Source organism: Mesoplodon mirus (assembly GCF_964341445.2).
Source record: "Mesoplodon mirus genome assembly, chromosome: 7".
Classification (NCBI taxonomy): domain Eukaryota; kingdom Metazoa; phylum Chordata; class Mammalia; order Artiodactyla; family Ziphiidae; genus Mesoplodon; species Mesoplodon mirus.
Genome location: NC_138983.1, coordinates 93,111,613 through 93,134,057, shown reverse-complemented (window position 1 = coordinate 93,134,057; position 22,445 = coordinate 93,111,613). Strand labels below are relative to the sequence as shown.

General features: G+C 48.3%; 1 protein-coding gene across 2 annotated transcripts; it reads left to right on the top strand.

Moving 5' to 3' along the window:
• Positions 1-3,418: 3,418 nt before the first annotated feature.
• LOC309807116 (interferon regulatory factor 6-like) lies at positions 3,419-11,662 on the top strand. Of its 2 annotated transcripts, none has more exons than XM_082626351.1 (2): positions 3,419-3,626; positions 11,376-11,662. In XM_082626351.1, exons 1-2 carry the CDS (start codon positions 3,508-3,510, stop codon positions 11,641-11,643), a joined length of 387 nt encoding a protein of 128 aa, XP_082482477.1. In that variant the 5' UTR covers positions 3,419-3,507; the 3' UTR covers positions 11,644-11,662. The 2 variants fall into 2 exon arrangements, 1 of the variants encoding a protein (XP_082482477.1); XR_014294519.1 differs by lacking the exon at positions 3,419-3,626 and adding an exon at positions 4,650-5,941.
• The last annotated feature ends 10,783 nt before the right edge of the window (positions 11,663-22,445 follow it).

The following is a 22,445-nucleotide window of genomic DNA, read 5'->3' as shown; positions in this document are numbered from 1 at the left end:
AAATTCGTGAATTCATTAGAGGTCACATTCTAATTCTATCATGAGGTGATATTCTAATTCTATCATTTCTTCTTCACTTACTTGCTGGACTATTTCTATGAAAGCAAGCTTTTCCTTCCCCTAAATTTTGCTTACCCAGTGGTACTGTTTGTATAGGAAAAGCAGAAGAAATGCTTGATTCTCTCCCTTCATTTACTAATTTTCAACACAAGGAGTCAATTCACTGGATCTTCTCATGTTGACCAATCAAGTTTTTTTTTTTAATTTTTAGTATCATTATGAACTCATGGAATTATACAAATTGATGTGTTTTAATCCCTTGCAAGTATTATGGTGTACGTGATTTGAAAGAGCATATTTGACATATAGTGATGTATTTGAAAAGACAAACTATGTCCTAATACAAACCACAGAAAGTAAACAGGAGTCTATCTGAGATTCTCAACAGAGCAGGGATGGGAAGGTGGGGAAGGAGCACAATTTGAGGATACAGATCAGATGCTGGGGAAGTTTGAGTTTTGAAATTTATGTGATAATATAAGTGGTAACAAGGGCACATGTGTTCAAGATATGTTGACAGGGAGCCATAAATAATCCAAAGGTATGACTCTCTAATTATGAAAGCTCCGACACCTCAGCTACTGATCTGGGAAGATTCTGGGGAAGGTGTGTGTGCACCCACACATCTGTCTCCTCCTAGATGCCTCAAATCAGACAGTCTCCTCCACCACATGTATGCATACATGACTGTATACACCCCAAAGCCATCCAGCCTCTTCCTGAGAGTGCTGGCAGAAATCAGTCTCTCGCTACCTGTATAATGAAATGAGCTTGTTTATTCATTAAAAAAAATGTACTAAACACCACGTGCCAGGTGCTGTGCTAGTAGTTGAGGCTGGGGGAAAGAATAAGATCCATTCCAGCCTCTTCAAGGAGCCCTCAGCCTCATCCAGGTATGGATAAGTATGCAGACTCTTACGATACACTGTGATAAATGCTAAACTGATAGATGCTGGGTGCTAAGGAAGCAGCTCAGTCAGAGTTTTGGTGCTGCTGGGGGTTGGGGCCGGTGGGGGAGGGTCATCTGCTGCCTTTGAGCGTTTGTCAGCCTGTCACGCTCATTGAACATCGGTATTGAACTTGAGATTAATCTAGATTCTAGATTTTAGGCTGTATGAGTTGTTTCAGCTGACTTCATGAACAGCATGTGTGTGTGTTCAAGACAGGGTATGAGGGATATAGGGCAACAGGAAATTAGAGAGCTGGGTAGTCATCGGATTCCACAGCGTTTATTGTGTAAGGAGCAATGAGTTTTCTAGGTGGAGCATGTTTTAGATAACGAGATTATGTCTGAAAAGAGAAAAGCTTTGTAATGTATTTCAATGCACTCTACATAACTTGAAAATGCAAAACACTATTATATATAGTGCCTACACTTTCTATTCATCTGTACCCAGAAGAACTATCCATTGTCAAACCCAGAGCCTGGCATAGAGTGACCTGTAATAATTATGTTTCCTCAAGCTTATCAGAGGTTGTTTTATATTAGGCCTAGCCTAAAACTGAAATATTTTATCAGATTATATTCACCTGACTGAGAACAAGGCTAAAATGCTACACTAGAGGGGATAAAGTTTTACCTCCCTCTCTCTAGTGGAATGTTGGTGTAACTACATTCTGTTTTTCACATTTTTCTGGCAGAGGCTTAGCAGGCAAACCTTCATTCATTTATCAAACATTTTCTAAACAGTTACCATGTTCCTGTCATAATGTTAGGCATTAATGATTTAAAAAGCTCAGACCTCAGGCTTTCCCCTTGAAAGACCTCATAGTCTAGTTGGGGGAGACAAAGCAATTAACAAATAATTATGTTGTCATGGGCTAGATTAGAAGGGTGTCTACAAAGGGTTTTAGGAACCCAGAAGATAAAGAAGCTCCTCTTGCTGCGGAGGAGAGAGGAAAGGTCATGGGGAGTTGCACAGAGGATGCACTGAGTCAGGGTTTCCTGGGAAAGAAGGTTCCAGGGAGAGGGAATAGCATGAGCAAGGTGGAAAGATGTGTTTGGAGAACTGTCTGTGGACCCTGTTGCTGAGGTGGGTGGGTGGGAGTAGAGAGGTTGGAGAGACGGACAGGTGAGGATTCAGCCAACTAAAGGCCTTGCATGCCTTGCTGGGGCATTGAGGCCCAATCCCATGTAAGGTGAGGAACCCTTAAAGGATTTCAAGCAAGGGGGTTATGTGAACCGATTTGGACTTCAGCGAAATCACAGTGATGTCTGTATGGGTGACAAGGACATTAAATCTTCCTTTCTGACGACTTCCTGGAGCAGCCGATTCGCTACTGATGCTGCCCACCTCCAAAAGACTTTGGAGACTTTTTCATGTTTTGTTTGTTTGTTTATTTGTTTTCGGTACGCAGGCCTCTCACTGTTGTGGCCTCTCCCGTTGCGGAGCCCAGGCTCCAGACGCGCAGGCTCAGCGGCCATGGCTCACGAGCTTAGCCGCTCCGCGGCACGGGGGACCTTCCCAGACCTGGGGCACGAACCCGCGTCCCCTGCATCGGCAGGCGGACTCTCAACCACTGCGCCACCAGGGAAGCCCTATCCTGTGGTTTTTAAGTATCCCTGCACACTCTGCCTGTCTCTAGAGTATTAAGTCCAGTTGCGCTGTTTTTACCTCTTTGTTTATTGAGATTATTATTTACTTGCATTAAAATGTACCAATTTCAAAGGTACAGTTTGATTAATTTTGGTAATTGTATACCAGGTGTAACCACCACCACGGCCCAGATATAGAAAAGTTACTTACCCTTTAAAAGTTTTCCATCCCAATTTGCCCCAATTCAGTTTTGAGACACTTTATTGAGTTTTACTGCTTTCTCTAACATCGACTCTCCGGGTGATTTAGGAAAGTCACTTTACCTCTCTGGATGTGTTTTTGCTTTTATAACATGAAAAATGCCAGAACAGATGTGTTACCAAGGGCCCTTGCAATACTTTCAGAAAATGAGGGGGTAGGGTAAGGGCGGGAATCTCAGCCTTGCGTCCTCATTCTTCACACAGCACACGCATGTGGCAGATCCTAGTGGGAAAAGCCTGTGGCCGCATCAGAGAGAACTAGGTTTCCATCTCCTCTCTTGCTAGTGTGTGTGTAACCTTTTGTAAGCATCAGCTTTCTCATCTCCAATATCAGGCTTATTAACAAGGCCTATTTGTTTACTGTTGTGAGGATGAATTGAGATGCACCGGCAGCCTTAAATGTTAGTTGGTATTTGTATTATGGCATAATACAAAGGCACTGCATTCAACCATCTCAGTTACTACACGTTTATGCAGGCTGATTCTCACAGCCACGCCTGTCGTACAAGCGCGACGTAAAGCGGGTCTGCTTTATGGCACCCTGCTTCCGCCGTAAAGCGCCGTTGGCAATCCCGCGTGAGTGGGTTGACGAGACGACTTCCAGGTGAAAAACGCGATTCTTGGAGGTTGGCTGACTTGACGTCTTCCCCATGGTCAAACGCGGGAGCCGGAGCCGGAGCCGGAGCCAGAGCCAGCTGCTCAACTCCCTAACTAAAAAGCAGAAGAAGCATCTAAGGGATTTCGGCGAGGAGCATCCCTTCTATGACAGGTATGGAGAGGCGAGGCTGGGACCGGCGCTGCCGGCGTCCTTTCCCGGTGGGAGCCCGCGTGTCCCCGCGTTTGGTCCGCCGGTGCCCCGGGGGTAGTGACAGGGCAGCTCCCGCCGCGTGCCACGCTGCCCCGGCGCCGGCCTAGCTCGCCCGGGGATCCTGGCGGCTTCCCGCCTGAGATGGGGTTCTTCGCCGGTCTTCCTACCCTTTGTTGAGCCTGTAGTTTGATGCTAGACGGCACGCCTCCTGTGTGGCGACTGGGCAGAGATTTTATAAGCTTGTGTTCGTTTTCTATGTTTTTAAAGAATTGCTTGGGGGCTTCCCTGGTGGCGCAGTGGTTAAGAATCCGCCTGCCAACGGAGGGGACAGGGGTTCGAGCCCTGGTCCGGGAAGATCCCACATGCCGCGGTGCAAGTAAGCCCGTGCGCCACAACTATTGAGCCTGCACTCCAGAGCCCGCGAGCCACAACTACTGAGCCAGGGTGGTGCAACTACTGATGCCCGCGAGCCTAGAGCCCCTGCTCCGCAACAAGAGAAGCCACCTCTCGCCGCAACTAGAGAAAGCCCGGGCGCAGCAACGAAGACCCATAGCAGGCCAAAATAAATAAATTAAAGAAGTTAAAAAAAATTAAAAAAGAATTGCTTGGGGGCTTCCCTGGTGGCGCAGTGGTTGAGAGTCTACCTGCCAATGCAGGGGACACGGGTTCGTGCCCCGGTCTGGGAGGATCCCACATGCCGCAGAGCGGCTGGGCCCGTGGGCCATGGCCGCTGAGCCTGCGCGTCCGGAGCCTGTGCTCCGCAACGGGAGAGGCCACAACAAGAGGCCCGCGTAGCGCAAAAAAAAAAAAAAAAAAAAAAAAAAGAATTGCTTGGGACCCTCGACATCACCTATCTATTCAATGACCATGAGGAAAGTAATGTTTGGGTAGTTGTGGGCTCCTCTCTAAGTGTCCAGACTCTCAGTTATGATCTTAGTGCTCATCCCACCCCTTTGGGCTGCTTTATCAACAGTTAGAGGGATAGTCTACTTAAGAAACTTGCTAGAAAAGGTGAACCCCGAGGGCTTTTATTTGCCAAAATTTCCCATCTTTTGGATGAGAGCCTGTTACTGTGTGACTGTAGTATTTGTCATGTGGTCTTGTTAGACTTTTTCATTCGTCTCTTATTATCTATTTGGCATATCCTTCCAAAACCTGTCCAAATGCATATGGAGTTTTTACTTGACAATAGATATAATGTATTTATAACGGTATAGTCTGCCATGTTCATTTAAAGTTGTATCATTAGACTTTTCCTAATTGCTACATACTAGTAGTTAAAGTTTAACATTGCCTGTTTCTTCTCAGGGTTTCCAGAAAGGAAGCAAAACCACAGACTTGTCAACTGGTAATGCTTTATACCTTCTTTATGATAGTAGATTCTGGACTGTTACTTTTAAGATTATATATGGTACTAAAGTTTGGCTACATTTCCACTCTCTTTGATTTTAGATGTAAGCTATACTTTAGTAATATTGCTTAGTTTTAAGTGCAGATGTCTGTTAAAATGCCATTGTGATAACTAACATAGTATAGAGTATGAAACTGTCCTGAGAGATTAGCCTGTTAAGGAGGCTTACCAGAGGGCTCTTGGTGAATCCTAAGAGGGAATGTCGTGTTTGCTTAACATAAAATAGAGTGCAAAATCATCAAAGGTCTTATTTCATTACCACAGACTCAGAAATAAACTACACTTTTTTGTTGTAAGTTTTCCTGTTGCTCCTTTAAAGGTGCCAAATGTCTGACACATAGGTTAGATCGCCTTATAACCTAAAGCTCCATGTGTTTAGTTTGCTGTCTTCCCATGTGGAACATGAGCAGTTCAAAGAAGAGGAAGCGCTTCTAGAATCATAGCTAGATTAGCTGTTTTAAACAAATTTGGTGCTAGGTTTGGTTGAATAGATAGGACTGCGTATTTGCAGAAAAGCTAGTTTTTATCTAGAAAAGTCTGAACTTGGTTCCACTGTGGACCTGATGGTAGTCGTGGGGTAGCAACAAGAACAGTATAATTTTTGTTTTTAAAATCCCCATTTTCCTTTTAGTCAGAGAGTTTATAGATACTTCAAGTTCTGAAAGTGAAGCATAGAGTGAACCAGAACAAGTTTCTGGTTACAACAGACTACTTGCCACATTAAAGGATGTCTCCAAGGAAGATGAGGAGGAGGAAGAGGAAGAAGACAGTGTTCTAGATGAGACAGAAATGAATCTTGAAGATGGCGATAGTGACGTCATTGTGGAGGAAGAGATGGCAGTAGAGTCCACTGACATGCAGAAGAGTGAGTGTCTTTGATGTGGGTTTATCATCTTTGCAGGGACCACAGACAGATTGCCCCAGGGGCAGGGTGCCTTGTACCACAGAGCTGAGTGAAAGCACATGGATTCAAAGCAGAGGTTCTTAACATTGTTGGGCTCTGTGATATCTTCCAGAATCTGATGAAAACACAGGACCCTGTGGCCATAAAAATGCAGAAATGACATTTTTGCTTATGATTTCCAGGATTTCATCAATCCTACTTCAAATTCCCCTGATTGGGAGGAAAGGGAACATAATTCTGTTTTTGTAATGGTCTCAATTTATGAAAGAGATTATTGTTCCTGCCTTAGAGGAACCAAGTTGAATGGAAGATAGACATAAAATATACAAAACTTTTCAAGCATCAAATCTGAATGGAACCGATAAATATAAGTTGTTAAAGAGATGCAAAGTGGTCACATGCTGCCAGGGTGAATGAGGGGAGGCTTCAGAGAAGAGCTGGGACTGAAAGCTTAAAGGGACTCTGTCTTGCTCAGACATCTAGGTGACTACTGTTTTTTAAATTATTTTTTTTTTTTTTTCCATACGCGGGCCTCTCACTGTTGTGGCCTCTCCCGTTGCGGAGCACAGGCTCCGGATGCGCAGGCTCAGCGGCCATGGCTCACGGGCCCAGCCGCTCCACGGCATATGGGATCCTCCCAGACCGGGGCACGAACCCGTATCCCCTGCATCGGCAGGCGGACTCTCAACCACTGCGCCACCAGGGAGGCCCTTAAATTATTATTAATTAATTTATTTTGGGCTGCATTGTGTCTTTGTTGCAGTGCACCGGCTTCTCACTGTGGTGGCTTCTCTTGTTGTGGAGCATGGGCTCTAGGCACGTGGGCTTCGGTAGTTGTGGCACACGGGCTCTAGAGCACAGGCTCTGTAGTTGTGGCGCACGGGCTTAGTTGCTCGGCGGCATGTGGGATCTCCCCAGACTAGGGCTTGAAACCACGTCCCCTGCATTAGCAGGCGAATTCTTAACCACTGTGCCACCAGGGAAGTCCCCATAGGTGACTTTTTTTTTTTTTTTAAATGGTTTGCTGTTTTTTTGTTTAATTAATTTATTTTTTGTTTTATTTTATTTTTGGCTGTGTTGGGTCTTCATTGCTGCACGTGGCCTTTCTCTAGTTACAGGGAGCGGGGGCTACTCTTCGTTGCGGTGCGCGGGCTTCTCATGGCGGTGGCTTCTCTTGTTGCAGAGCATGGGCTCTAGGCACGCAGGCTCAGTAGTTGTGGCACTCGGGCTTAGTTGCTCCGCAGCATGTGGGATCTTCCCGGACCAGGGCTCGAACCCGTGTCCCCTGCATTGGCAGGCGGATTCTTAACCACTGCGCCACCAGGGAAGCCCACCCATAGGTGACTTTTTAATTTAACATTAAAATCAACTTTATTGAAGTATGAATTACATTCAACAAGGTGTACCCGTTCTAAGCATGTAATTTGATAAGTCTTGACAAATGTGTATATCTATATTGTCATCGCCAAAGTCAAGATACAGAACACTTCCAATACCTGCAAAAAGTTCCTTCTTGTCCTTTTACAGTCAGTTTCCCAGGCCTGGCATCAGGCAACCACTGACATGCTTTCTTTCACTATGTATTAGTGTTTCCTATTCTAGAAATTCATATGAATGGAAGCATACAACAAGTACCCTTTTGCACGTGGCTTCTTTGGCTCCTCATGTTGTTGTGACTCATCCGTGTAGCTCATATTAGTAATTCATTTCTTTTTATTACTGGAATAGTAGTCCGTTGTCTGAATATATCTGGGTAACTTTTTATATTCTATTATCTTAATGCCTACTTGCCTTACTGTATTTTTTTCTATACTTTAAGGTGTCACACACCATTCTTAGTATTTTCATTCATCACTTGTACTCGGATAAAAAAATCGTTGCCTCAGACTTAGGGATTGTTTTAATTTTGTTGGTTTTCCAGTTTTCTTTCATGTTTTAGGTTTTTAAAAATGAAAAGTTTGGCTTTTTAAATTATAAAAGTAATATACATTTACTGTAAAAATTTAAGAGGGTAATATAGTTAACATATATCTCCTCCACCCTGGGGTGAACACCTTTAACATTTTATAGAACCTTCCAGACTACTTTTTTATGGATATATGAGTGAATATATATTTGTGTGTATGTGCATAATGGCCTCATACATTTCTGTAAGTTACTTTTTTCTTTAATAATATAACGTGTGTAACTGTGGGTTACTGCAGCTAGAACCCTGGTGTCCAAGCTCCCAGGCCAAATCTCCTTCTACTACATTACACTACCATGGGGAGGTTTAAAAAAGAAAGGGAAAGTATGAAGGGTGATTTTTCCATAAATTAAATCAACTTTAAAAGGCGCATTTGGAGAGTCAGAGAGTACTGATATTGTTAGAAAGAAGAAAGGTTGAAAAGCTGGTTAAATCTCATTCAAAAGAAATCCATATGTACCACATTGTAAAAAAGAGAAGGAAGACAGCATTCATGATTACTGGGCTGGCAGGGTAGGGGACAGTTGCATGCTGGGGGTGGCTCTCGTACTGGCTCTTCCACTCTTCACACTTGTGCTCGGCCAGGGCCAGGGACCGCTGAGGGAGATCAGAGGAGAGGGTGGTGCCTTGGGGGTTCCAGGGGGTTGTGCAGCTGGCTCCCTTGCCACCCAGACTGCCCCAGGGTTCCCAGCCCCAAGGATTATGGAGCATCCCCACACCTGTTTGCTCTGCAGTTGCTGTCCTGCACGCATTTTCTCCTCCAGCACTTTCTGCAGTGTCTCCTTGGCCTTCTGCTCATAGCTGTTTTTCTGGCCTTCCATCCGTAATAGCAACTTATTCATTCCCCAAGAAGTGTATTTCTGTAAATTTGAGGCAATTCAACAAATACACGTTGACCTACTGTGTGCTAAAGCCTGAGCCGGGATACAGAAATGAAAAGAAATTGGTCCTTGCCCACAGGGCAGAGATGTCAGTAATCTGGTGGACCTTCTTCCAGGCTGGAGGCAGGCAGGGAGAGTCCCTCAGGTGATGTGAGAGGTGAGTGGGGATAAAAAACTGCCCTGGGCATGCTGGGCATTCTCCCCTAGGCCTTCCACAGGCATTTGAAATCCGACATTTCCAAAGGGAAATCATCTTTCTAAACCTGCTCCTATCTCAGTGGCCAGCATCACCACCCACCCAGTCTCCCAAACCCTAAACCAGGGAATCATCCTTGATTTCTCTCTCACCTTCTTCAAGGAATCAGTTCATCATCAAGCTTTGTCAAGTCAGCGTCTTTAACGGCTCGTTCGTTACCTGTATCCTCTATCCCTACTGCCACCTCCTTAGTTCAGACCCTAGTGACACTATTATATGGATTATATAGAGACTATGTGTTATCTTCATGCCTTGCCTCCCTTCAAACCCTTTTCAGTCCTGCAGCTAGAGGGTTCTTTCTAAAACTTAAATCTGATCACATCACAACCTGCTTAAATCTCTCAGTGGTTCTCAGTGTTCTAAGAATCAGGTCCAAACCCCTTGGCATGGTTCCTACTTACAAGCCCAGACTTTGATCTCATGCTGCCTCCACGCAAGCTGAACTGCTTGTAGGTCCCCTAAGCACTGTGCTTTTCAGCCTCTGCCTTTGCCCATAAAGCTTCTTCTGCTTAGAGTATCGTGACCCACGCTTCTCACCTGGTTAACTTCTACCCATGTTCAAGATGCAGCCCTAGAATCATAAATTCTGATAAACTTGGCCAACCATACCTACCCCCCGACTCTTTATGGATTAGGCAGTTTTACTGGTGTTCACATAGTATCTGTATTTCTGATCTGTGGACTCATCTGTCTCCTTTAAGGGATTGTAAACTCCTTTGGGGCAGGGAGCATTTTTTAAAAAATAAAATTATTTTTGTAGGCTTGGGGATCTGAACAATAGTAAAGTCAAGTTTTAAAAATGAATACATTTGTATTTTTAGAATTTCTCCTGGCTTCAAGGTCAAAAAGAAAAAGACACAAGAGCAGCTTTGCAAATTCACTGGGGGTCTTGCCTTTCCAGTGCTTTTCATTCTTACGCCCTGTGATTTTTGGGAAAGCAGGAGCCTTTTACTGTCGATTCTGGGTTACCCAACTGGGTAAGAGATAGTCTAGATAATGCAGATTTAGAGTTCAATATCAAATCATTTCCATTTAGCTTTGGAGTCATCTGAAAATTTGGATTTAAATGTTGAGTGGGTCTTATGTTCTTGGAATTGTCATTAGAAACCAGATACAGGAGTTACTGGTTGAGATCATACATGGTTATGTCCAGGTTATTGGACTTAACCATGCTGGTCACTGACCAGCTTTATCCCCCTTTGAAAACGAGTAGACTGGCATTCTGGATTATATGTCAGTCTCTTATGAGCTTGGTTGGCATTACTGAAAAAATAAAAGTTGTGGATCCGCAAACCCATAGACTCTATAGGCTATGTTCCCCTGCAGAATTCTAACTACACGGCCACCTTATCTTCCTAACATCAAGTGGGAGCAGTCTGGCCGGTCCATCTCGTTCTCTTGATCTTGAGTCCTCTGCAAAAGACATCCCCCTTTTCTGCACCAGCACGTACGTCACAGCCCTGAAGAAAGTGTAGACATCTGAGATACGTTAACAGTGGGGGAGGGCTGATATCCCGTGAACAGACACATAAATGCCTGTTAGACCTGGAAATTGAAAACCAGAGAGGCGGGGCCCCACTGGTTTTGGCCCAGGCCACCAGCCCCTGGTGTTCCCAGCAAAATGTTCCCAATGTGGGAGTTTGAGGAAGCAGGGAAAGGCAGGTGGTGTGAGTTTATTAGGACTTGAGGCCCTCAGCCTCGCACTGAGGCCAGCTGAACCCCCAGAGCGTGCTTCCTGCCCTCCTATGGGCTGCTACTCCTAAAGGTACTTGGTTTCAACAGTTATTTGTGCATCAGATTAAAGACTGAAGGGAGAGGGAACAGCAAGCCTAAATTCTTCATATCATACGCCACCTCCCTTTCTCTTCTTATTATATAAGCAATTCATGTGAAAAAAAAATAAGGCAAGCAAAACAAAACAAAATTACCTGAAGTCTTGCTATCCAAAAGTTACCATTAGTATTTTGGTGTATACTTGTTCCAGATTTTTCTTTATTTTCAACCCTTCATTAAGGCCATTGTAGTCTCGACAGATGCTGCTGGCACAAGCACTTGAGATGAGGCTCCTCTTTTTAAAATACTGTATTTGCATTTGGCTTAATTTGTCTCAGGCCCTGCCTTGCCTGGTCCCCAGCGTGGTGTTTTCTGCTGCAGTCTCTGTAAATTGGAGTTGGGGTGATGGGGCGGTCAGGCAGGGCTGTGTGTATCTGTGTCTGTATGAGGGAGGGCGGGCACACTTTCCAGTGTTTCTGGGCAATAAGCAGGCACGCACTGCGGTTTCCTATCCCTCAGGCCTGGGCTGTGGAGACAGGGGAAGTACCAGGAAGGGGTGGACGACCCCGACCCAGCTAAATGGAAGGCCCAGCTCCGCTGTGCGCTCAACAAGAGCAGGGAATTCAACCTGATGTACGACGGCACCAAGGAGGTGCCCATAAACCCAGTGAAGATATATCAAGTGTGTGACATCCCCCAGCCCCAGGGCTCTATCATTAACCCAGGTGAGGCCCCAGCTGCTGGGGAGAAGGTGGACAGTGTGCCAGGTTCCGGGCTGGACCCTTAAAGCGATAGTCGACTTGAAAGTCGCCTCGCTTACAATGTTGAAGACTGGTAAATAAAGCAAGAAATGCTGTCCCTAGAAAGAACCCAGAGAACAAAAGATATAAACTCAGCACAGTCTTCCTGCCCACCCAGTGGAACAGTAAAGCATTAGAAAGAAGAGGGGGTATTGAGTTCTATAAAAAATAACTTCTCTTGGGACTCAACACTGAGAAGAGAGGCCAGGTAGTTTAGAAGAAGGAGGGCTTAAAACTTAGAAGGTCTGAGTTATAAACCTCGGTCTTTCCATTTCACTACTTGTGGGACATTGAATCAAGTCATTCAACGTTTTGAGCCTCAGCTTCTTCCTATATATAGGAAGAAGCTACTATAAAATCTGGGTTCTCATCTTTCCTGCGTATTTCAAAGGCTGTTCTAAGAATCAATTGCCATGACATTATGAAGGCTGTTAAGTTCTCTTTATAAATGATGGGTAAGTGATCATTTAATTTGTATGGTATTTTTCCTAGGAGAATACCACCTGATCCCTATATTTACTCAATGTTGAGCCAGTTCCGACTAAGAGCCAGATAATTTAGACTTGACCTCCAGTGCATCTAGTGAGGCTCTGCCATGAGGGAAGGGTCTGTCTTCACAGTAAGCTTATAAAGGAGAGAAGCTGTGCTCCTTGGGCCCTTAGAAGGGATGCGAATGTGTGGAAAGGGGTTTAGAGTAGGAATTAAAAGATTTCTAGGAGAAGGGAGTAGGGTCTGCAGCTCCTGGATAGGGGAGGGGATGAGAGCTTGCACTGGGGCTCCGTAGGAGGAGCTGGGAGTGGGGTGAACACCCTTGGTTCCCACTCTTTGGCACTGAGGGTGCACACTGAACCCAAGGAACCTCTGTGCTGGCAGTGCCTAGCTTGAACAGTGGGTCAGCTGCAGGGATGACAGTGCAACGTGAGCGCCTCACTTTTGACCTTTGTGTGTGTGTGTGTGTGTGTGTTTCTCGGGTAGGATCCACTGGATCTGCTCCTTGGGATGAGAAAGATAATGATGTGGATGAAGAAGATGAGGAAGATGAGCTGGACCAGTCACAGCACCACGTTCCCATCCAGGACGCCTTCCCCTTCCTGAACATCGATGGTGAGTGGGGTGGGGGGTGGGACCGAGGCATGGAGAGGATGTAAGGGGCTTTGATTTTGCAACCGTTGACACCATATCCACCATTGCACTGGGAGCAGCGACCAGGCCCTGGGGCCAGGCTGCCAGTCTGTTAGCAAGTAGGAGTCATAGGCAAAGGAACTCCGTAGGCATAGTTATCCCAGTGGGGTGGCTTCTAGGCAGAGAGAGCATCTTCTGAATCTTATGTGATAATTCAGAGAAATCAAAAAATTAAATTCATTCTCAATCCCGCATACAAATACACAAGCTGTTACAAATTTTGCTGATTTCCTTCAGGCCAAGTGCAGGGATCCTTTTCGTGAATTGTAGGCAAACTCTTCTGCTACTTCCCTCGGTACAAATTTTCTGTCACTGCCTTAACAGCCTCTGCTAAGGCTGTATCATGGGAAACTTGTGGCTCTACAGCTCTTAATACTAGGCTCTGATACAATTTCTCTACTAGAGACTTTTATCTTTTTTAAATTAATTAATTAATTAATTAATTTTTTGTGGTACGCGGGCCTCTCACTGTTGTGGCCTCTCCCATTGCGGAGCACAGGCTCCGGACGTGCAGGCTCGGTGGCCATGGCTCACGGGCCCAGCCGCTCCGCGGCATGTGGGATCTTCCCGGACCGGGGCACGAACCCGTGTCCCCTGCATCGGCAGGCGGACTCTCAACCACTGCGCCACCAGGGAAGCCCTATCTTGTTTTTAAATTGACTTTTTCTGAATTCAGCTTCCCAGGAAAGATGCGTTTAGAGGTTGGAGGGTCCCTGTGAGACAGAGCAGGTGCTGCACCTCCCATTGCACGTTCTGAGGACGCTCAAGCACAAGGTGAACTGCTCTTCCACAGCATCTTCCCTTGAACTTTTCACTGACGTGCTCGTAGTCATATGACGTGCATTCAGTTGAGTAGCTTTTCACTACTTTTCTAAGTTCCATCTGGCTGCTAGGGTCAAATGAGATACTTTTGCCACCTAGAAAATTTAGTATATCCAGAGGATTCCTGTAGGATTTTGGAGTCCCCTTCCCTAGGTGATGCCCCTTCTTTTGAGAATGAGGAAATGACTCTTATCTGTCTACTTGCCCTCCTTCACTTACCCTGTCGTTTATAACCTTGCAAGCAAGTGATGAGTCAAGACAACGATCATAGAGCTCTCTCAGGTTAATACTGCCACAGCTGCATTCCCACTTGGTGCAATTTTAAGATTTGGACATTTGGAAATGTGAGATCCTTTCCCAAATCTTTGGCTCACTCATTCTGTTATTCTCACCCCTTAAAAGGATACAACCCATTTCCAGGATCATGATTTCCCTTTTTTTTTTTTTTCATGTTTTTTTAAAGCTAATATTGTGTGTCCTTACGTTATGGGGCACCTTGGATCCTTTATGGAAACATGTGAACATATATTAAAAATAAAAAAGTAAAATGTGGCCCTACAGCCACGGCGGGATTTCATTGCCCTGAGAGAGGAGTTGGGGCGCATCAGTGACTTCCACGAAGCCTATACTTTCAAACAGGCTCCGGGCCAGCCAGTTTCCGGCTTAAGCAAGGAAAATGTTCCAGCGGTAACCAACAAGGAGAACCTGGCGACGCCGGTCTCGACTCCATTCCTGGAGCCGACCCTGGGGAGCGACGGCTCTGCGGTCACTTTCGGGAAAACCCAAGAGGATCCCAAACCATTTTGCGTGGGCAGTGCCCCACCGAGTGTGGACGTCACCCCCACCTACACCAAAGACGGAGCTGACGAGGCAGGATCAACCGATGGCAAAGTTCTGAACCCGAAGCCATCTAAGCTGGCAAAGAGAATCGCAAACTCCGCGGGTTACGTGGGTGCCCGGTTCAAGTGTGTCGCTACCGGACTGTACGCAGACTCCAGTCAGCTCGGCCGGGAGCAGCGGGCATTGCAGGTGAGCCCCCCCCCCACCCGAATTTCAGGAGCCTGACCAGTTGTCAGGTTTTTGTAATGTGTGAAGAGGAGGGGGCCGGGGGTATGATAGGGCAGGACACCGGGCTGATTTGGTTAATGAAGCTTAGGATAATTTAAATGTTTGAAATGTGTCCAGTAAGGGAACGTAAGTGGATACTTTAAGTTATTCTGTAGATTTTAAGCGAACTCCACTCAAATGCTGATAACGGAAGTTTTAATTATTGCGAAGGATGTCTAAAAGACTGCATGACATTTACCTATCAATCGCTTTGATTTCTCTGCCGTTACTGTACGTTAACAAATATACCTAAAAGCGCTGCTCAGAATGCCTTACGTGATACTTGGTGGAGGTGTGTAGCGGCCGCATGTCTGTGAGATTCGTGCAATTTTTTTTCCACCCAAAAAACAAACAAACAAACAAAACAAAAACACAAACCTTGCTTAAAGGGATAGAGTATGTATTTAACTTGCTAGTGAATGATAGATGTTGTATAGGAATTTCCTTAAGATATTTTACTTTTAATTAAAAGACAAATAAAGCCAAATTGTTTTGCAATGTTAAGAAAAAAATTGGTTTATGCTTATAAAAATGGATGAAGTTATTTAAATGATCCATTGAGTGCCCATTTTAATGACATAGATGGAAGGATTACAAGAGGACAGTATTTTATGTCTACCCGCTGCTTACTGTGAGGTCAGTTCTTCAAATTTTTATTACTAGAATCTTACATAAACCTTTTGAGTTAAATTTCATTTCCAAATATACAAAGGGAAGTTTGTGGGCCATGGTCGTCTTTATTCACTGTGCATTTGTTTTCTTTTCTGTTGTGTTTTTGTTTCGCTTTCTTTGCGTTGTGTTTTTGTTTTGTTTTATTTACCTTCGAAAGAGAATGTCTGTCTGTATGCCACAGTGTATGTATGGCTATACATACACACCACATATATCTCTACATACATATGGCTTTACGAAGAAAGAGTGTGTGACTAGTTACACATAGACACTCTTACGTTTTTATCGTTCAATTTAAAAATATCTCAGTCGTATCATAAATTGTGGTTGGTTTTGGGCAAACTTTTCTTTGAAGATACTTTCCTTTAAGGTAAGGGCAGTGAAATAGCTTTGGTGGTAAGGTGTGTCTTTTTTCCATCTCCGTTCTCTTTGTAGCGTGCAGTGATGCGCTTCTCCGAGTTGGAGATGAAAGTGCGAGAAGGTGGCCACCCCACGACCAAAGACTCCGAGGTGCGCAAATTCAGCCCCGCTGACTGGGAAAGGCTGAAAGGAAGTCAGGACAAAAAGCCAAAGTCGGTCGCCCTGGAGGAGGCCATTGCCGACCAGAACGACAGTGAGAGATGTAAGTGAACCCAGGCGGCTCGCGTGTGGTACCACGTCGGTGGGAACGGGGCGGTTCCGCTCCCAGTGCCGAGGGAGGTGAGAGGAAACAATACGCTTCCGACGGCCCAGCGTCTGGGTGCTAGCTGTTCGGAGAACGGGCTGCTCTGGCCACCCTTCCCAGCTGTGGATTGCAAGGCTGGTTGTCCTTTTGAGTGTTGCGGCATCCATGAGTGAAGCACCTATGAAATGCTGTTTCCTGGCACGCATCTCCTTTTTCCGGAGCAATGCTAGTCCTGTAGTTAGTAATAGTCTGATACAGTAGAGCAGAGGAATGGCGGTGCAAGACCTCCAGCGTAGCAGGTATGTGTTCTGTTTTGGAGCAGGTACGGATACGGGTTTTTGGTAGCAGTGGAATGACACTTGCAGCCAGAGCCAGACCCTCCAGAGTGACAGTCTCCTGTGGGAGGGAGTGGAGAGTACTCGGATTCTCCCTCCAAAGGCAGAGGTTTCGTTAAAGTGAGATGAGGGCTGATGAAGGCACCAGAAAGACGAGCATAATTATTTTCTGTGGCAGGCTTGTTTGCAGTCATTAGGAGTTGACAGCACGCTCCAAGGGCGTGGGATCAACGAGGGCGTTCTTCCTACCAGACGGGGTGTATTCTGTTTTGGAGGCCAAATTGGAGAGAAAGCTAGTGTTTGCCTCGAGTCACACTCTGCGGTCCCATCAGCTGCTCCCCCACTGGGGTTGACTTCGGGCTTTGCCCTCGAGACTTCCTGGGCTAATGAGATGTGTTGGCAGCAAGTGGAGGTCTTTCTCCCGCTTTCTTCAGTGTGCGTGCTTGTGGCCTGTGGCCTGCAGCCTGCTCCGGACCCCAGAAACCTCACCGGCGATGGTGAGTGAGGGCACCTAGGTGAACGTCGAGGACAGGGTGGGCGTGAAATCCTCCTGAGACAGGACAGTCGGGGGTGGTGGGCACGTTTGGGAGGCCCAGGCCCTTGGACCCAGTCGTAGGGTCAGCGTTCGCCCGCACGCTTAGGTCGTGGGTGCCTGATGCAGTTTGGGAAAATTGTGGTCAGCCACAGCGTGTGCTTCTCTCTGCTGCTTGGAGCACTGCCCTCCCCCAGCTCATCTTTGGGGTCAGACAAAGGCCTGTGGCCAGGGTTCTGGGTAAGCCACACCGGGACCGGTTTGTCCTACGTGGCTCCCGTAGAAGGGGATTTCTGGGGCTAGTCAGTGGCGGCCTTACCCGAGGGATGGGGCTCTTGATGTGCCTGGAGTAGCCGATTCTGAGCTCCTCCCCCTCGGGATTGGAATGAAAAACGGAGGGTCCAGGCCTCCCTCCTTGCCTGTGCTCACAGCTGACACGCAGCCCTTACCCTCCCGAGTGGCCTCATAACTCAGCTCTTGGGGAAGTTTCTCAGAGAGATGTGATAAAAGTGGGCAAGGCCAAGTTCACGGGGCTGCACTTTTCTGAGGAGGGGATCTGCCTGTTGTGGGTGGACGGTGAGGGAGGCTGGAGGAAGGGAGCGGGCAGTTAACCAGCCTCGAGTCTTCTCGCCCTTTTCTCCAGCAACGTGGCCAAACCCAGGGTGGCCGCTGCCCTTCACGTCTCAGTGGCCTCACCCGCCCTTCTTCCCAGAGACGTTTGTGTGCGTCCTTCCCAGTCTTTCCTGCTGAGCGTGGAGACGAGAACTCGGTGTGGCTGATGGGGAGCAGGGCCTGAGCCCCAGATGATTCCGAAAGCCCCCTCCCCCCACCGCCTGCCTCCAATCTCAGACCGACCGACGGGTCTCTTCCTGGAGCACCCGGGACATGGCCCAGTGAGCCATGAATCGCCACCATGGGAGGGCAGGAGTAGGGTTGGGGAAGGTGAGGGGCTCCGTTTGAAAGGTTGGGGCAACGGAGGTGGGTTCCCCACCCACCCTCTGTCTTGTAGAGACGTGGGGTTTGTAACTAGCTGGTCAGGAAAGGTCACCTGAAGGGGCCACTGTTCTTACCACGGCCTCCACGTCCAAGGCCCAGCAGGTGTTCACTCCATTCAGCTGGATATGAACGGGCCTTCTTGTTCTTGGGCCATCATGTCTTGAGCTGATACGGGCTCAGGTCCTTCTCATGGGTGTCGGTGTGGCCGAGAGCCGAGCTGTGAGCACATGGGAGCTGGGGCGGGGATTTGGGGCGGGCAGGGGTCACAGAGAGGGTCCAGGATGCCTTCAAGATGCCTCCCCCCTTCTGAGGCAGCCCCTACCCATGGAGGGACCAGGAGCTTCCAAGGTGGTGGGTGCTGTTTGCGTGGCCCTGGTTGTCCTGGTGCGGGTGCATCTTGTTGCTAGGGGCTTGTTTAAAAAAGAAATTAACTTGAAAACACAGTGGCCGAGATACTCATTTATTCTTTATGATCACATGGGTGGCTGAGTGAAATTTTTATTTTGGAAGTTCACCAAATGAGTTGGGAGGTTCCTCAGACTTGGAAGTTCATCACTAGGAACCCTCAGTGGCATTTGAAGATGGGGCGGGGCAAGGAGGCATTGGTCCCTTCCTTCTCAACCTTGGAGTAACCATCTCCCTTGCCAACCACTTGGCTGGGACAGGCCTAGGACCTGCTCAGTGGCAGTGCCTGGCCAGGAGCTGGAGGAAGCCTCAGTCGAGGGGCTTCATGAAACTTCTTTGCTCAGGGAACTTCTCTTCCAGCTGAGCACCTGCACGTTTGTAAACTCCTTTGGAACAGAGACCCCCTGCACCCCTTGTGTAGCGGGTGTAACTTTGAACAAGGTTAGCCCTGACTGGAGGTGCTATAGTTAAGCTACAGAGAAGGGGATTTTAATCCTGGGGAGCCTTCCAGCGACTCAGAACCCTCTCACCTCGTTTAGGCCTCACTGGGCATGGCTCAACCGTGGTGAGGGTGCTTTGCTGCCACAGTGACTTGTAAATGTTGCTGTGGTGATGCTTCTGTGAGGTGATGCTATGGTACAACCATAATGCATTTGGGATATAGGTGCTGTGAGTCATAGGACCATGCTGCAGGGACCACGTTCACATCTTGCTTAGACTGGGTGACCAAGGGCACATGGCTTCCCACTTTTAGAAGGGCCAAAAGTAGCAATGATGGCAAAGCCTGATGGTTAGGATCCCCGTGTATCTATTTATCTCCCCATCTCCTTTGCCCTCCAGGGTCATCCTCCTGTGGGTCGTGGTTAGAACAGTCTTTGAGAAGCTCCAAGTGACACGGAGCCTCTACCCCATAGCTGGTGGCCATGGGCATCTTGGGCAGTCGGGGTGGGTGTCCTTCAGGGTTATTAGTGGCCTGGGTAAGGTCACACTAGCGTAAGGTCTTGGGGGGCCTTAGCTGAGGGGAATTGAGATCTTTGCCCTAAAAGGCTCCGGGGTTGGGGGAAGGGTGGATGGACCTAGTTTGGAAAAAGAAACTTTCAAATTGGACATGGGGGTTCTTAAGGTAGCCCATCCATTCCTCCATGGATGCCCTCCCACGGAGCTTTTAGGGAAGGCTGATTGGACCAGATTGGACCAGAGAAGTCCAATGGTGTAACCAGCAGGGCTCACCTCTTAAAATTTCCTACATTTCAGGCCTGAGATTCAGGCTGGTCTGAAAGTCTTGGCATCTTTTGGTTAAAGGGATTTTTCCAGCCTTTCTCTGTGCTGAGCCCGGCCCGTGATTATGAAGCCCACCCCTGGAGGGAGGCTAGCAGTAACATTCCCACTTTACAAGTGAAGGGGGCCGAGTTGTAAAGCGGCGCCATTCCTGCCCGAGTGCTTAAGAGGGTCACAGAGCAGCCGGAGTGAGAGTTGCAGCACGCCGTCTTCACCGGGCCTGCGGTAGCCTGGGCTGCATCACCCGTAAGCACAGGCCAGGTGTTTGGGGTTTCTCCTGCTGCCATGGCAGGAGACCCTCGCGGTTGGGGTGATTCCACCATTCCGGCAAGAGTAGATGGGGATCTGCCCCACCTTGGGATACCCTTGGAGAAAAGCTAAGTGTGTTCCACCATTGAGAGCACAGGTTAGGCTAGCCCAGGCCAGGGTGAGGTTCATCCCCACAACTGGCTGCCATTAAATGCTGGGAATGCCCCCAAGAGAGGCTGATCAGGGGACCAGCCGGCTGGGCAGAAGTGGGAGTGATACTTGAAGTGGTCTAGGGAGAGGAGGAGAAATGCGAGCAGCATGTGAGGGGTGTGTCCATGATTTCATCTAGAAAAACGGGCTGTGGGAGCTTAGCTCAGGTGTTAACGAAATACCAAACTCATACACCCACCCCCACCCCCGGCCGGTGATGGACACAGGGTCATCTTCGGGGAACTCTTTAACAGCACAGTGATCATTATGGAATTCTTTGTGTGTTAGAAACAATGTGACTAGCAAAGCAGTTGAACTGTTTCTTTGGCTAGAGCAAAAGTGAGGAGTGATGTTAGGCTGGGCTGATTGGAGGAAAAGCCCCAAGTGGATGCTAGATTGAGCAGAGGGGCCAGGAGCAACACAGGCGGAGCTGGGGTGTGAGCAGTTCAGCCCTGCCCGCCGCAGCCCCCCCACCCCACCCCCATGAAGGGGGTTGGAGTCTTGTCTTTGAAATGTCCTTAGATGCTTGTTGCCTGGGAAGGAAGGCGTGGAGACGTGCCAGGTGGGTGACTGGTGTCACTGAGGGCCTTCTTCCTAGACAGGAAATAGGAGCAGCCCCTCGATGGCAGTGAAATGCTTTTCCCCCCACGGGTGTGGAAAGAGGACAGACGGACTTGTAGCAATCTGGTTGAGTTCTTTGAAATTGCCGTTGACCCTTGTGTGTGCACCAGGAAGCCTTTCCTTTCCCTTTGCCAGGCTCCTCTTGCCTTGGTCTCCCCAGCTTCCCAGCCTCCCAGCATTCTTTCCCTACCCTTTTTCTTCACCCTCGCCCCTGCTGACCCAAGTGAACATTGGTGCTATGTCTGTGTAGATGGCAGTTGGGGGCTATTTGGTCTCTTGATGACATCAGCCTTTTTTGTTTACTAGCAGCTGTTTCCATAGTCATTTGTAGCTCTGCCCTGATTGGTTGGATCTTACTGTGAGGTCACTCACCCCCCTTTAAAAGTAAGCCACCTTGGAGAGTTAAGCAGTTAGGGAGTGATCTCACATGCCTATAGACGGATGGTGTAGATGCCTCACCTTGACCCTTGAAGGATGGATTGTGAGTGGACTACGCGCCTCATTTTCTGCTTTCTTTGCTGGTTGTGTTCAGCTGTCCTTCCTTCGGGACGTCTTTCTGAGGGTTTTGTGCTTCCGGCGTGTGAGGCCCCTGGTCTCCAAAGGGGGGCGGTCTGTTGGTAGCAGATTGCCTTGGGCATGGGGGTCCTGCCTGCTCCTGGTGACCTTTGTTCCCTCCTTTCCGGGTTGTCTCCCCTCCCCTAGGGGAGTGTTATGATGGAAGCAAAGCTGACCGCTTTGAAGCCCTAGAAGACAGTGATCTTCCTGAGGACATGGACACGGAGCCCCCCAGAGAGTCCCCCGCCGACCAGGCGGCCCCGGACGCGTCACGCAGCCCCACCCTCCGGCTGAACAGAAAGCGCAAGGTGTCTGGCGATAGGAACCACACTGAGACCACTGGGCTCCCGGAGGACTCTCTGCTGAAAGCCAAGCGGAGACGGGTCTCCAGAGGTGAGCTTGGTTTGGCTTCGGGCCCGCAGGGCACCCTACGGAAGTCCTGGAGCGGAGCAGTGGAAAGTTCCAGTCCCACCCTGGAGCCCTGGGGGGAGCCACTCACACCTCCCCACCCCCCACCCCCATCCCACCCCCCACCCCCCCAAAGCCAGGTGCAGGGGCTGGAGCCCAAAGGTGGCCAAAGGCAAATAGGCCCCCTCCCGAGACTTGGTGACAAGTTCCAGCCAACACAGTGACCACACCCGTCCCCTCCCCCCACCCCTGTTAGTGATGTGTAAGACAGTTTGTTCCCCACCCCCACCCCTTCCCCGGGGGGCTTCTTCATTAATTTGTAGTTACTTCTCCATTAGCTGACTGGCCTGAGAGGGAAATGACAAACAGTTCCTCTAACCACTTAGAAGAGCCACATTATAGTGAGCTGACCAACCTGAGGTGTGCATTGAATTAACAGGGCTCCATCCCAGAAAGCAGCGCCGCTTGCTGCACCTTAGAGAACGGGGGGAGCAGAGAGCAAACCTGGCCGGCAGGGCAGGACGGAAGTGACCCAGGCGGTTCAGCCTGCGGTCACCCCCCAGGGCAATAGCATCTCCAAAGAGAAACCTGGCAGGAAAAGGGCAGAGGGCAAAAGCAACAGCAGCTGGTTGGAGGAGTCCCTTAAATGCAGTGACAATGAACAAGGTACACACGGGGCGGGGGGCGCTCCTGGAGGGTGGATCACTCGCCCTCTGTGGGAAACGGCCCTGGAGGGGACCTGAGCGCCATCCA